Genomic DNA, 13,089 nt, shown 5'->3' with positions numbered 1-13,089 from the left:
AGTAGATTTGCTGAAATGGGACAAAAAAGGACCTAACACTTTATTAATCTCGTTCATGGTTTATGGAAGACGTTACAAAACAATTAGTAGCAAATAAATCTAACTTTATGGTGATGCAAGTTTAGAATAAATTAACTAGAAAATAAGTAGTGGACATCTAGGTCAGGCAAATAGAAATTTTGCTGCAGCATTTTTGCAGCATTTTTTACTTTTCGACAAAAAAAATGAGCACTTTTTGAAAATATTTGTTATTGTTTATGATAAAAATTCGTGCCGGAATCAAACAAAATCAACAAACCTGTTGTTTCATAGATGAGGCATGCTCAGTTTGGTGAAACTTGTAAACTTATCCAATGCAAAACTCTCTCAACGACTTAAAAAAAGTTTTAAGAATGGTCATTCAAATGAAACAAAATTTGATGGTACCTGCTCACTGGTCGGTGATTTAATCAAATCAATTTGACAAATTTGTACAATTAAAAATCGTCAGTTTGTACTGACGATTTTCAATTGCAAAAATTTTAAAACACCATTTACAAGTATTTCATTTGGTATTTTCATAAATTCGGCCAATTTTAATAAACTTCTCTGTTACTTTGAAGAATTTTATAGAAATTTCAAACAGCTTTCAAACAATGGGATTAACCCTCTACTACTCAACCCCGCCAATCATAAATTTTATTTTTTCGGGCAGAATGTTTCAAAATATATTAATCTTACAATTCATACTAATGAAAACTGTTGTGACAAACAGTTTATCCAAAGCTGTAGCTAAGAGAAGCTTAAAAACATGAGAAAACTGGAAATGGACCTATTTTTCGATAATTATCAATTTTGTAGCCTCAGAAATCCTTTTTCAATGTGAATTTCAATTTTCAATCTTTAAAAAAATGATTGGCAGTTAGGGCAAAGAGTTATCTCAGTTATTTGTGGGCCAATTCTAACAAAAACTACATAAAATGGAGCTATGAATAAGTGTTAAAATGTTTCAAAATTAAGGAACAATTGGTTAAAGTTTACACAACAACTGAAATTGTACAGAAAGTCAAATTCCTTAGCCCCTGTGGATATGCAATTTAAAAACAAAATTGTTAAAAAATTAACCTTTTCTATAAAGTTTTTCGTAGAACAAAAGTTGTGAGTCATTATAAAACTAAGCTTCAGTGAATTTTTCATAGAATAAAAATTTAGATTTCAGAGGGTTGAAATATGTCAAGATTGGAAGTTTATCTCACAATCGAATAGCAGGATCCTTAAATAGAATACAGTTCAGTAAAAGAATGGGCGTGAAGTGAAAATCTCAAACTGCTTGCCATACCATTACATCAGCAGAAGAGAATGTTAATGAAGTTCGTTTTCATTACACTCTTCAGGTAAGGAGAAGCTTGGATGCCCAGCCTCTGCACTGCTGGGAGATGGAAGCTGGCCTGGCCCAGGATCTGCCAACCGGATTAGAATTGATGAGCCACGCGGTCAGCACGTGAAATTCCCGAATCTGATTACTGCTAATCTAATCATTGTGGTGATTCCGTCGAAGTCTCGTCCCCTACTTTTGCATCCCACCATCATCGTCCGGTAGTTGGATTTCAATTAACTTTTGTCCAATTAAATCGTGCATAATGAAGGTGACATTTAGCATTCGGTGTTGATAACCGGAACTACATTTTCAACAGAGCGTTGTGCCATCCCATTCACTCGGCATTTATCGATTTTACTAAAATAGACATGTTTTGATTTTTTTTTAAATCCAAGTGGGAACAATCTAAAAAATAAGAAGCTTAAAAGAATTAGTGTACTCCTTTTTTTAATAGAAAAGCAAATAGTTTGATTTTTATGCTGTTTTCGATCATTTCAACCTAATTGGCTCGATGTTTTTGGTCGATTTTTCTTCATACAGGATTCTTCAACAAGATCCAAAACTTTTTGAGTTCGAAATAAGTAACATAATTTTTTTTAATGTTCAATGGGTTGCGCACTCCACAACTCCTGATAAGGCTGTGGGCTAAGGATCTGATAAACGTTATTCGGATCAAAAAGTGGTAAAACCAAATTGCGTGTAAATCGATTATTTCTTTATTAAAAAAAATCAAAGTATCACATTTTCAAAGGTTATGGAAAATATTAGATATCATGAGATAGCAAAGAAAAAAGGTCGTAAGCCGAAAATATCATGAATTTTTCGAAAAAGATACAACGGCTCACAGACGAGACTTGAACTCGCAATTTCTGCTTCAGTACAACGGCGCGTTAGCCAATTACACCACGATGAACGTGATGAAATAGACGGCAGATGGAACTCAACATGTACGCATGCTGAAGCCTATTTCGTCACGGTCACCGTGGTGTAATTGGTAAACGCGCCGTTGTACTGAAGCGGAAACATTTATGATGTCGTAAAAATATTACCTAGTATGACGGATTTGCTAAATGACTTAAACTAAAAAAGTTATATTTGTTTGAACCCAAGTAACCAAAAGTTACATAGCTACTAAATCTTGTTCGTTCATAGTTTCCATTTGGCTGAATAAAAAGTACTCGAGAGAAATGAAAACCTTTGTCTCGCGATATAACTTGATGCACATGATTCCTTAAATTGACTCGGTCCATGGCAACCGTTCTCCGATTTCCTGCTCATCCCACATTCGCCAGATTACGCTCCACTCTAATCACCTCACTCGTTGAGCCCCTACTCGTTCCGTTCCTACCGGATTCGTAGCGAACATCTGTTTTGCAGGACAGTCGTCCAGCATTCTTGCAACATGTCCTGTCCAGCGTATCCGGCCAGCCTTCACCGCCTTCTGGATACTGGGTTCGCCGTAGAGTCGCGCAAGTTCGTGGTCCATCCTTCGCTTCCACACTCCGTTCTCCTGCACGCCGCCAAAGATGGTTGTAAACACTCGTCGCTCGAATACTCCGAGTGTACGCAGGTCCTTCTCGAGCAAAATCGACGTCTCGTGCTCGTAGAGAACAACCGGTATAATGAGCGTCATGTACAGGTTACACTTCGTGCGAGGGCTAAATCTTCTCTACTGCAGTTGCTTGTGGAGTCCATAGTAGGCACAAATTTCGCTGATTATTCGCCTCCGGATCTCACGGCTAGTGAGTCGAGATAGACAAAGTCTTCGACTATCTCCAGCTCGTCGCCGCCGATCGTGACCTTGTTATTACTGGACAAGCGGGTTCGGTCGGTCTCGGATCCGCAGGCCAGCATGTACTTCGTCTTGGACGTATTAATCTTCAACCCAATCCTTCCTGCTTCGCGTTTCAGTTTGCGGTAGATCTCCTCCACAGCCGCAGATGATCTGCCGACTATATCAATGTCATCGGAAAAGCAGACTGGATCTGTTGGATCTGTTGAAAATCGTGCCCCGCATTTCGCCCACCGCTCGTCGAATAACACCTTCTAGCGCCGCGTTAAACATCATGCAGGATAGACCATCACCTTGTCGAAGCCCCCAGCGCGATTCGAATAAACTCGACAATTCACCCGAAATCCGCACACAGCACTGCGTTCCATCCATCGTCGCCTTGATCAGTCTGATCAGCTTCCCGGAAAAGCCGTTCTCGTCCATGATTTTCCATAGCTCGTTACGGTCGATCGTGTCGTATGCGGCTTTGAAGTCGATAAATAGATGGTGCGTAGAGACTTGGTGTTCCCGGCATTTTTGGAGGATTTGCCGTAATGTGAATATCTGGTCCGTCGTTGACCGTCCCTACATGAAGCCTGATGACTTCCCACAAATCTGTTTGCTTGTGGCGTTAGGCGGCGGAGCAGGATTCGGGACAACACTTTGTAGGCGGCATTGAGAACAGTGATCGCTCGGTAGTTCTCACAGTCCAATTTGTCGCCCTTCTTGTAGATTGGGCATATTACCCCCTCCTTCCACTCCTCCGGTAACTGTTCTGTGTCCCAGATCCGGACTATCATCCGATGTAGGCAATCGGCCAACTTGTCCGGGCCCATTTTGATGAGTTCAGCTGCGATGCCATCCTTCCCAGCCGACTTGTTTCTATTCAGCTGGCAAATGGCTTCCTCAACTTCACTCATAGTTGGGAGTGGCTCCTTTACGTCGTTGGCTACGCCGGCGATGTACCTTCCCCCACCGTCTTGATCTCCTGCATGTGCGCCGTTCAGGTGTTCATCGAAGTGCTGATTCCACCTATTAATCACCTCACGATTGTCTGTCAGGATGCCTCCGTCCTTATCCCGGCACATTTCGGCTTGCGGCACGAAGCCTTTGCGGTATGCGTTGAGTTTCTGATAGAACTTTCGTGTTTCTTGGAAACGATGCAGCTGCTCCAGCTCCTCGAGCTCCTCCTCCTCCAGGCGGCGCTTTTTCTCCTGGAAAAGTCGGTCTCGCTGCCTCTTCCGCTGTCGGTGATTTTCCAGATTTCGACGGGTGCCTCTTTGCACTACTGGCATTCTCTTCGTCCATCACCCTCCTACACTCCTCGTCGAACCAGTCGTTCCGTCGAGTTCGCTCCACATAACCGATGACGTTCCGCAGCACCGTTGGTGGCTGTCTTGATGGTATCCCAACAGTCCTCGAGAGGGGCTTCATCAAGCTCGCCCTCTGCCGGCAGCGCTGCTTCGATCGATTGCGCGTAGTCTGCCGCGACCTCAGGTTGCTTCAGTCGTGCGATATTTAACCGAGGCGAGCGCCGGTTTCGTGTGTTGTTCACTGCGGAGAGTTTTGGGCGCATCTTCACCATCACCAGATAGTGATCTGACTCGATGTTGGCGCCTCGACAGGATCTGACGTCGATGATGTCCGAGAAGTACCGGCTGTCAATCAAAACGTGGTCGATCTGTGATTGCGTTTGGTACGGTGATCTCCAGGTGTACTTGTGTGGGGGACGGTGCTAGAAAAAGGTACTACGTACGGCCATTCGTTTGGAGGCGGCGAAATCAATAAGTCTGAGGCCGTTTTCGTTGGTCAGCTGGTGCGCACTGAACCTTCCAATTGTCTCGGTTTGAATTCCTCCTTCTGGCCGACCTGAGCATTTAAATCCCCGATGACGATCTTGATATCATGTTTTGGCCAACGGTCGTATTCACGCTCCAGCTGCGCGTAAAATTCGTCTTTGTCGTCACCGGTACTTCCGAGGTGAGGGCAGTGCACGTTGATGATGCTGATGTTGAAGAACCGGCCTTTGATTCTCAACCGGCACATTCGTTAGTTGATCGGCCACCACCCGATCACGCGCTTTTGCATCTTTCCCATCACTATAAAAGCTGTTCCAAGCTGGTGTGTGTTGCCGCAGCTCTGGTAGATGGCACGACCATCTGGGTACGTTTCGTCGCGTGGATCTTTGCCGATTTCCATTCGAAATTTGTTGTTCGTTGTTCGTTGCTTATGTTTTTCGTAGTCACGGGCTCGCAAGGCCCGCAGCTAACCCCACTATCTCGCAGGAGGACCGTTTTGATGTTGCTGTTTTGGGTCCCGAACACCACCAGGACGTTGTTGCACTCCGCACGCCGCCCCTGACATGGAGAACAGATGCGTACGAAACCCCCTAAAACAGTTTGCTTGCGACCAAAGCATAAACCGGGGTTGGGTACCCGATCTCCGCTAAGGTTGCTCGCACCCCAGCTAGCACCACGGGGAGGTAGAGAATCGGAGTTGCAGACAAGAGGTGATATGACCACTACCCGAAGGTTGGGTGTATGGTGTCTCGAGTTGCACATTGTCTACCGTTCACTAGCCACCCCGACCAGTGACTTTGTAAAATTTTTGGCCAGGAAGCAGCCCAACATCAGATTTTTCGATTTTTGAACCAGGCCACGTCGGGTTTTTGACGTGGGTGTCCAAAATTAATTTTCGTCTCGCGGCTTCCATAACGTGTAACTTTATTGCAACACAACGAATCGTTATAAAATTTTCAGCACTGATAGAGGGAACATTTCCGAACAAAGTACTGTCAAAACATTCCAGATCCGACAACTAGGAACGTTATGGTATAATAAACAGTGCGTCCAGATTTTGGATGATGCTTTAGTCGGTTTTCGAAAAACGAATAAGTTCCAGAAAGTCGGTTTTTGACCAATAGTTTTTTTCCGAGATAACATAAGATTTTGACGTTTCATGCATTTCTAAGTCATTTGACATCAAAAATAAAGTTCCGATTTTTTCGATTTCTTTTGGTGCCATTCACAACCACTGCCACCCTAATGTACGTGTGTATTATTTCAATATGTAATTAAAATAAAACATACATAAATTCGTTTGTTGAAATTTGCCATATTATACATATAATTACCTAATTAATTTTAATCAGCGGTCATTAAAAATGTCATCCTGCGTTATTAGATTTTTGTTTCCCATCCTCATCGTGTTCTGTAGTAGGTAGATCAGCCGAATCAGCAAATTGTGAAAAGCCATTTTTTGTCTCATTTCTTATTCCATCACATCCACTCGTCCATTCCACACAACTGCTTGTTTACGGGGGCCTTTTATGAAAATCACACCAATCACGAATGCATCGAAACAAAATTATGCCACATCGACGACCGACAAAAAAAACTCAAAATAATAAATGCAAATTGCTCCAAAAAACTTTCCAACCATAAAATTGAAACGTAAAAACGCAACAACAACAACGAAAAAACATCAGGAAAAGCATAATGCACTATGTACAAAGCTGGTAAGGCCCGCGAAAGGAGAAGAAACAGGAAAAACTCACCACACATCTACCTACACGAATAATATGCAATCACTTGTGTTTTTTGTTCTCTTTTCGTGTTCGATTTACTCTACTTTTTGTGTACGTGTCCTGTTCGCACAACTCTTTCCGATTTTCCGCGTCGATGTTGAAGTAAAGGGTGATACGGTCAAAATTTGGTCAAGGGAAAACGTGTGTAAATTTGTGAAATCGTTTATTTAAAAAATCAAATTAAATTTCTTTTTCAAGTTTAATAAGTATAAAATTCAGGAAAAATATTCAGTTAGGCTTTTCCACATCCGAATTGCCGGGCCTTACGCTTAACCCCTGGGGATTTTTTTTTATTATCTGACGGGTTTGCGCCGGGGGTCTTCAGATTTTCCCCAAAATTGAAAATTTGGTTCATTTTTGCGACTTAAAAACACTTGAATTTTTTCAGATTTCTAACATTTTTATTTTTTGAGTTAGCTTCGGTTAGATTTTTTTGTCAATAAAAAATAACCATTTTTCAAAGCAACATAACTCTGTTATTTTTCAACGGAAAATATAAAATAGCACATCAAAATGCATTGAAATTGTATCAGCTTTCCAAATAAAATAGCTGGAAAAAAATAAATAAAGACCTTCAACATGAAAAGTTGTAAATAAACTTTAAATGGCGTCTAAAAGTACCGGCTGCACCACCGAATATTTTGCAAAAAATACCATTGAATAGCTCAATTTATGATGCAACTTTCATCTGAAGACACCAAAGTGGGCCATCAACTCCTTGAAGAGTTATGAAAGAAATAATGGCAACAAATCTCTTTTTTTGCATCGAAAACAAACAATGGTCGAACAATTGCACTAACATATGAAGTGAGCGCGTACTTCTAACAACATGGAAACAAAAGAACTTTTCAAAGCAGGTAAAAAACACTATTTTTTTGTGCTTTGTAGAGTATTTGCAGCATAACTGACTTAAAATTTTAACCAAAATTCTTAGTATCGTATTGTTAATGTGATATAACAAATAATGGAAATGTTGCTTTTACAACTTGGTCATGCTATATAACTTATTAACTTTTCGATCAAAGTCATTGTGAAGCATAATCAATGCCGATAGTAGAAGGTTCAGTCCCTGTGTTTGGGATCACAAAAATGTGATTAAAAAAATGAAATATAGACGTGCTTTACATAGTTTTTATATCGGGAGCTAAGCACTGGACACCAAAATCCTTTCCCATTGATCATTAACAAAGAGTGTGGCACAAATGTAGAAACAATCGAAGAGCTCAGTATGGCCAGCCCAGGCTGTAAACAGCATCATTCCCATTGTAGGTAATATGACATTGAAAATATGATACTTTTACCGTATTCGTCTTCTCCATTCGCCCAGTTTTGAGGTTTACCATACTAAAACGAACAAAATTTGTCGTCAGTGTTTTGCTACCTCGATCAAACGAATCTTCAGTGTTCCACCATCCATTTTAAATCAAATCTGGGGAATTACGGATGCAAAACTGAGCGCATAAACTTCTAAAAATGACAGCAAAATTTGCAAAACTTGTTGTGACCTGGTGCTAAACTGGGTATAAACGAATACGTTATTAGATTTTTGGATATAACATGAAGTCAGTTTAGCTGCAACACTGCAGAAAATCAGCTTTTCCTGTTTTGGAATACATTCTTAAATTGTGATCACCACTTTCGGCATAAACAAAAATCGTTTCTAGGTTATCATAATAAATCGTAAGACCTGAAATTTTCGTAATTTAGTTATTGGTAAGGTCGAGAGCACCATTTTCATTCATTATGGGACTGTTAATCGACCATATTTGAACCGTTTTCAAATCTACTCGCATAACAGTCGCATACAGAATATTTTTTTCTCGCCAAGCTACTTTCTAAGACTTAAATTTGATCATTTTTGAACTTCTTAATGCAATTGTCAGAAAAAGAAACATACAAAATATCGTAAATTCCACATTGTAAGTTGAATCTTTTTACGATTTTTGATTGCATCCGATAGTTTTTCGCTCAGGAAGTTATTGCTAAGGAAGTCAGACCTGCTTTCGAAAACTCGTGTGCGTCATTCGACATCAAGTGAGTTTAATTTGTTTTAAATGATTCAAAGCAATAAATCAAAGACTATTTCACCGAAAGAAGCATTGAAAAGTAACCAAATCCGTGGTATTTCATGGAACTGTTATTCGGGTATATTTCATATAGGACAGTCACAAATTGATATTTTTTTCGAAATTTGTAGAACAAAACCTCTTTTTTAAGTGTTTTATTTTGAATCCCTATGTTGACCTAAAATGACGAAAATTCAAATGGGACTGTTATGCGAGTAGGGGCAGTCTACAAAGCACAAAAAAATAATGTTTTTTACCTGTTTTGAAAAGTTCTTTTGTTTCCATGTTGTTAGAAGTACGCGCTCACTCCATATGTTAGTGCAATTGTTCGACCATTGTTTGTTTTCGATGCAAAAAAAGAGATTTGTTGCCATTATTTCTTTCATAACTCTTCAAGGAGTTGATGGCCCACTTTGGTGTCTTCAGATGAAAGTTGTATCATAAATTGAGCTATTCAATGATATTTTTTGCAAAATATTCGGTGGTGCAGCCGGTACTTTTAAACGTCATTTAAAGTTTATTTACAGCTTTTCATGTTGAAGGTCTTTATTTATTTTTTTTCAGCTATATTATTTGGAAAGCTGATAAAATTTCAATGCATTTTGATGTGCTATTTTATAATTTCCGTTGAAAAATAACAGAGTTATGAAGCTTTGAAAAATGGTTATTTTTTATTGACAAAAAAATCTAACCGAAGCTAACTCAAAAAATAAAAATGTTAGAAATCTGAAAAAATACATGTGTTTTTAAGTCGCAAAAATGAACCAAATTTTCAATTTTGGGGAAAATCTGAAGACCCCCGGCGCAAATTGTCAGATAATAAAAAAAAATCCCCCCCTGCCATCAGATTTTGTACACCCACCTTGTCCACCTTCTTCGCCGCAGAAAGTCAGTTGGCCTTGAACTGCTGCTCGTCCTTAGCAGTTTTTTTGGTCTTCTTTAGGTTCCGCTTGACAATAGCCCAGTATTTCTCAATTGAGCGGAGCTCTGGCGTGTTGGGAGGGTTCTTGTCCTTAGGAACCATCTGCACGTTGTTGGCGGCGTACCACTCCATGGCCTTTTTACCGTAATGGCAAGATGCCAAATCCGGCCAAAACAGTACGGAACAACCGTGTTTCTTCAGGAAAGGCAGCAGACGTTTATTCAAACACTCTTTCACGTAAATTTCTTGGTTGACAGTCCCGGAAGCTATTAAAATGTTGCTTTTCAAGCCACCGGTACAGATGGCTTGCCAAACCAGATATTTCTCCGCAAACTTTGACAGTTTCATGTGCTTGAAAATATCTGCTACCTTTCCCCTTCCTTTTGCCGTATAAAACTCCTGTCCCGGAAGCTGCTTGTTGTCGGCTTTGACGTAGGTTTCGTCGTCCACTACTACGCAGTCAAACTTCGCCAGCATCGTCGTGTACAGCCTCCGGGATCGCGCTTTGGTCGTCGTATTTTGTTTATCATCGCGATTTGGAGTCACTACCTTCTTGTAAGTCGATAGTCCGGCTCCTTTTTTGTCTCGATGCACGGTTGTAGACGATACACTCAGCTTATTTGCGGCATCTCGGATAGAGAGCTCATTTTAGTGGGTTGTGCCAACGTAAGAACTTTTAACTACACAAATAACACACGACGTATTACAGGACACGACACTTAACGTTCTTACTAACGGAAAAAAGGAACTAAAATTACCTTTTTGTCGACCGGTTTCGGGCTCGATGTTGCCCATCTACAGGACGATGTCCGACTGATTACGTAGAAGAAAACACTAACACAGCATCATACTGTCACGAAGTATTTGTCGAAGAGGGGTTGGTTTTTATACATTTTTGTTTGCCAGGTTGAAAAGCGGCGAAATGATAGGCGCGTCATCCTCGTTCATTAAAGGCCTCTCTGAAGTCGTGATGTACATCGATTCCCAGGCGTTTAGATGTGACGCTTTTCGAACACATTTTTTGAATTTCACCTTTTTCCAATCTATGGAATGGTTGAATTCTGATGCATGGGCGGCTACACTAGATTCGTTGGATCTGTTGTTTTCTACGGCGTTTTTATGCTCCTTTATCCGTGTTTTAAATTTGCGCCTTGTTTGGCCAATATAGACCGCCGGGCAGGCCTCGCAAGGTATCTCGTAGATACCAGATCTTTCCTCCGGAGGCACCTTATCCTTTAGTGAAACCAAACAATCTTTTAGGGTGTTGGAACTTTTGTAAGCCACTTTCAAACCGTGGTTGGAGAGGATCTTCCGAATATCATTGGTCAGTGGTGGGTGGAACGGCAAACTGACCCTTTGGGATTCTTCCTTTTCTGGTTTGAAAGTGGTGGCATTACTTCGGAACCTTTTTCTTTCGTGTTTGCGTAGGATTTTATACACAAATTCTTCATCGTAACCGTTCAGATTGGCCGCCAATAAAATCCTTTCTTTTTCGCTTTCAAACTCGCTGTTTTCCATCGGTATGTTGAACAAACGGTGTGCCATTGAATGAAACGCAGCTTGTTTTTGTGCACCAAAATGATTTGAATCTACCGTTATGTAGCGATCGGTTGATGTCGGTTTTCGGTAGATTCCAAATTTCACCGTGCTATCATCTTTTCTGGAGATGAGCAGGTCGAGAAAAGGGAGTTTTCCATCCACTTCTTTTTCGACGGTGAATTTGATCGAGCTGTGTTGGCTATTCAAGAGCTCAAGAGTTTGTGGGAGATATCTTTCTTTAACTGCGGCGAAGATATCGTCGACGTAGCGCCACCAAACTCGGGGGAAAAGTTTGTCCCTTTTTTCGAGATCGCCTTCAAAATCGCTCATGAACAGCTCAGCGAGCAAAGGGGAGAGTTTGCTTCCCATACTGAGGCCAAAGGTTTGTTTGAAAAATCTTCCCCGGAATATGAAATAATTCTGGTTCATACATACCTCAGCTATGGTCACGTACGCTTCTATACAGTTTGGTGGTGCTCTGCGTTTTTCCAAATGTCTCCGAAGACTGCGTAAGGCGTCAGGAATGGGGACGCTAGGAAAAAGTGCGGAGACGTCAAATGAAACCAAAATCTCACCTCGACGCACTTTGAAATTTTCCATTTTTTCAACTAGCTCCACCGAATTTTTGACACTTTTTCCGTGCTTGATCGGGTATTTTCTCATTTCCTCGACCAGCCATGCTGCCATTTTTTCAGTTGGAGTGCAAATATTCGAAGAAATAGGCCTCATCGCAATCGGGTTTTTGTGTATTTTTGGAAGGCAATACAGGGAGGCTACTTTTGGGTTCGGAACTAGAAATTTTCTTTCTAATTTTTGTTCACCCATTAAATGGGCTACTTTTTGCCTTGCGTTGTTAGCCTCCTCGATCAACGAATTGAGAGGATCTTTTGGCTTGCCATTTTTGTACATGCATTCTTCGTACGGCCCTGTAGAAATCATGTCCCGAACCTTATTGTCGTAATCTTGTCGATCCAAAATTACTACGGCATTACCTTTATCCGCCCGCGTAAAAACAACTTCATGTTTTTTAAGCTGAGCAATAACTTTTTCAGGACTGCCTATCCCCCGTTTTGAGCGACACTTTTTCCTTTTTGCGGCTTTGAGAATAGAATTCTCAATATCGTGGCGCAGAGCAGCTTTGGAAGGAAAATACCCGATCAAGCACGGAAAAAGTGTCAAAAATTCGGTGGAGCTAGTTGAAAAATTGGAAAATTTCAAAGTGCGTCGAGGTGAGATTTTGGTTTCATTTGACGTCTCCGCACTTTTTCCTAGCGTCCCCATTCCTGACGCCTTACGCAGTCTTCGGAGACATTTGGAAAAACGCAGAGCACCACCAAATTGTATAGAAGCGTACGTGACCATAGCTGAGGTATGTATGAACCACAATTATTTCATATTCCGGGGAAGATTTTTCAAACAAACCTTTGGCCTCAGTATGGGAAGCAAACTCTCCCCTTTGCTCGCTGAGCTGTTCATGAGCGATTTTGAAGGCGATCTCGAAAAAAGGGAAAAACTTTTCCCCCGAGTTTGGTGGCGCTACGTCGACGATATCTTCGCCGCAGTTAAAGAAAGATATCTCCCACAAACTCTTGAGCTCTTGAATAGCCAACACAGCTCGATCAAATTCACCGTCGAAAAAGAAGTGGATGGAAAACTCCCTTTTCTCGACCTGCTCATCTCCAGAAAAGATGATAGCACGGTGAAATTTGGAATCTACCGAAAACCGACATCAACCGATCGCTACATAACGGTAGATTCAAATCATTTTGGTGCACAAAAACAAGCTGCGTTTCATTCAATGGCACACCGTTTGTTCAACATACCGATGGAAAACAGCGAGTTTGAAAG

General features: G+C 41.1%; 1 protein-coding gene across 4 annotated transcripts in view; it reads left to right on the top strand.

Moving 5' to 3' along the window:
- The window catches only part of LOC129757732 (uncharacterized), a 327,981-nt gene that overhangs the window by 276,399 nt on the left and 38,493 nt on the right, over positions 1-13,089 (top strand). For 3 of the 4 annotated variants that reach the window (XM_055755020.1, XM_055755019.1, XM_055755018.1), the window contains exon 5: positions 6,616-6,645. The exons of the other annotated variant lie outside the window; for it this stretch is intronic. In XM_055755020.1, the coding sequence (XP_055610995.1) occupies positions 6,616-6,645 (30 nt within the window). The remainder of the gene's footprint in view (positions 1-6,615; positions 6,646-13,089) is intronic. 4 annotated transcript variants of the gene reach the window in all.

This window comes from Uranotaenia lowii, chromosome 3 (genome assembly GCF_029784155.1).
Source record: "Uranotaenia lowii strain MFRU-FL chromosome 3, ASM2978415v1, whole genome shotgun sequence".
Taxonomy (NCBI): Eukaryota; Metazoa; Arthropoda; class Insecta; order Diptera; family Culicidae; genus Uranotaenia; species Uranotaenia lowii.
This window is presented reverse-complemented; position numbering and strand designations above follow the sequence as displayed.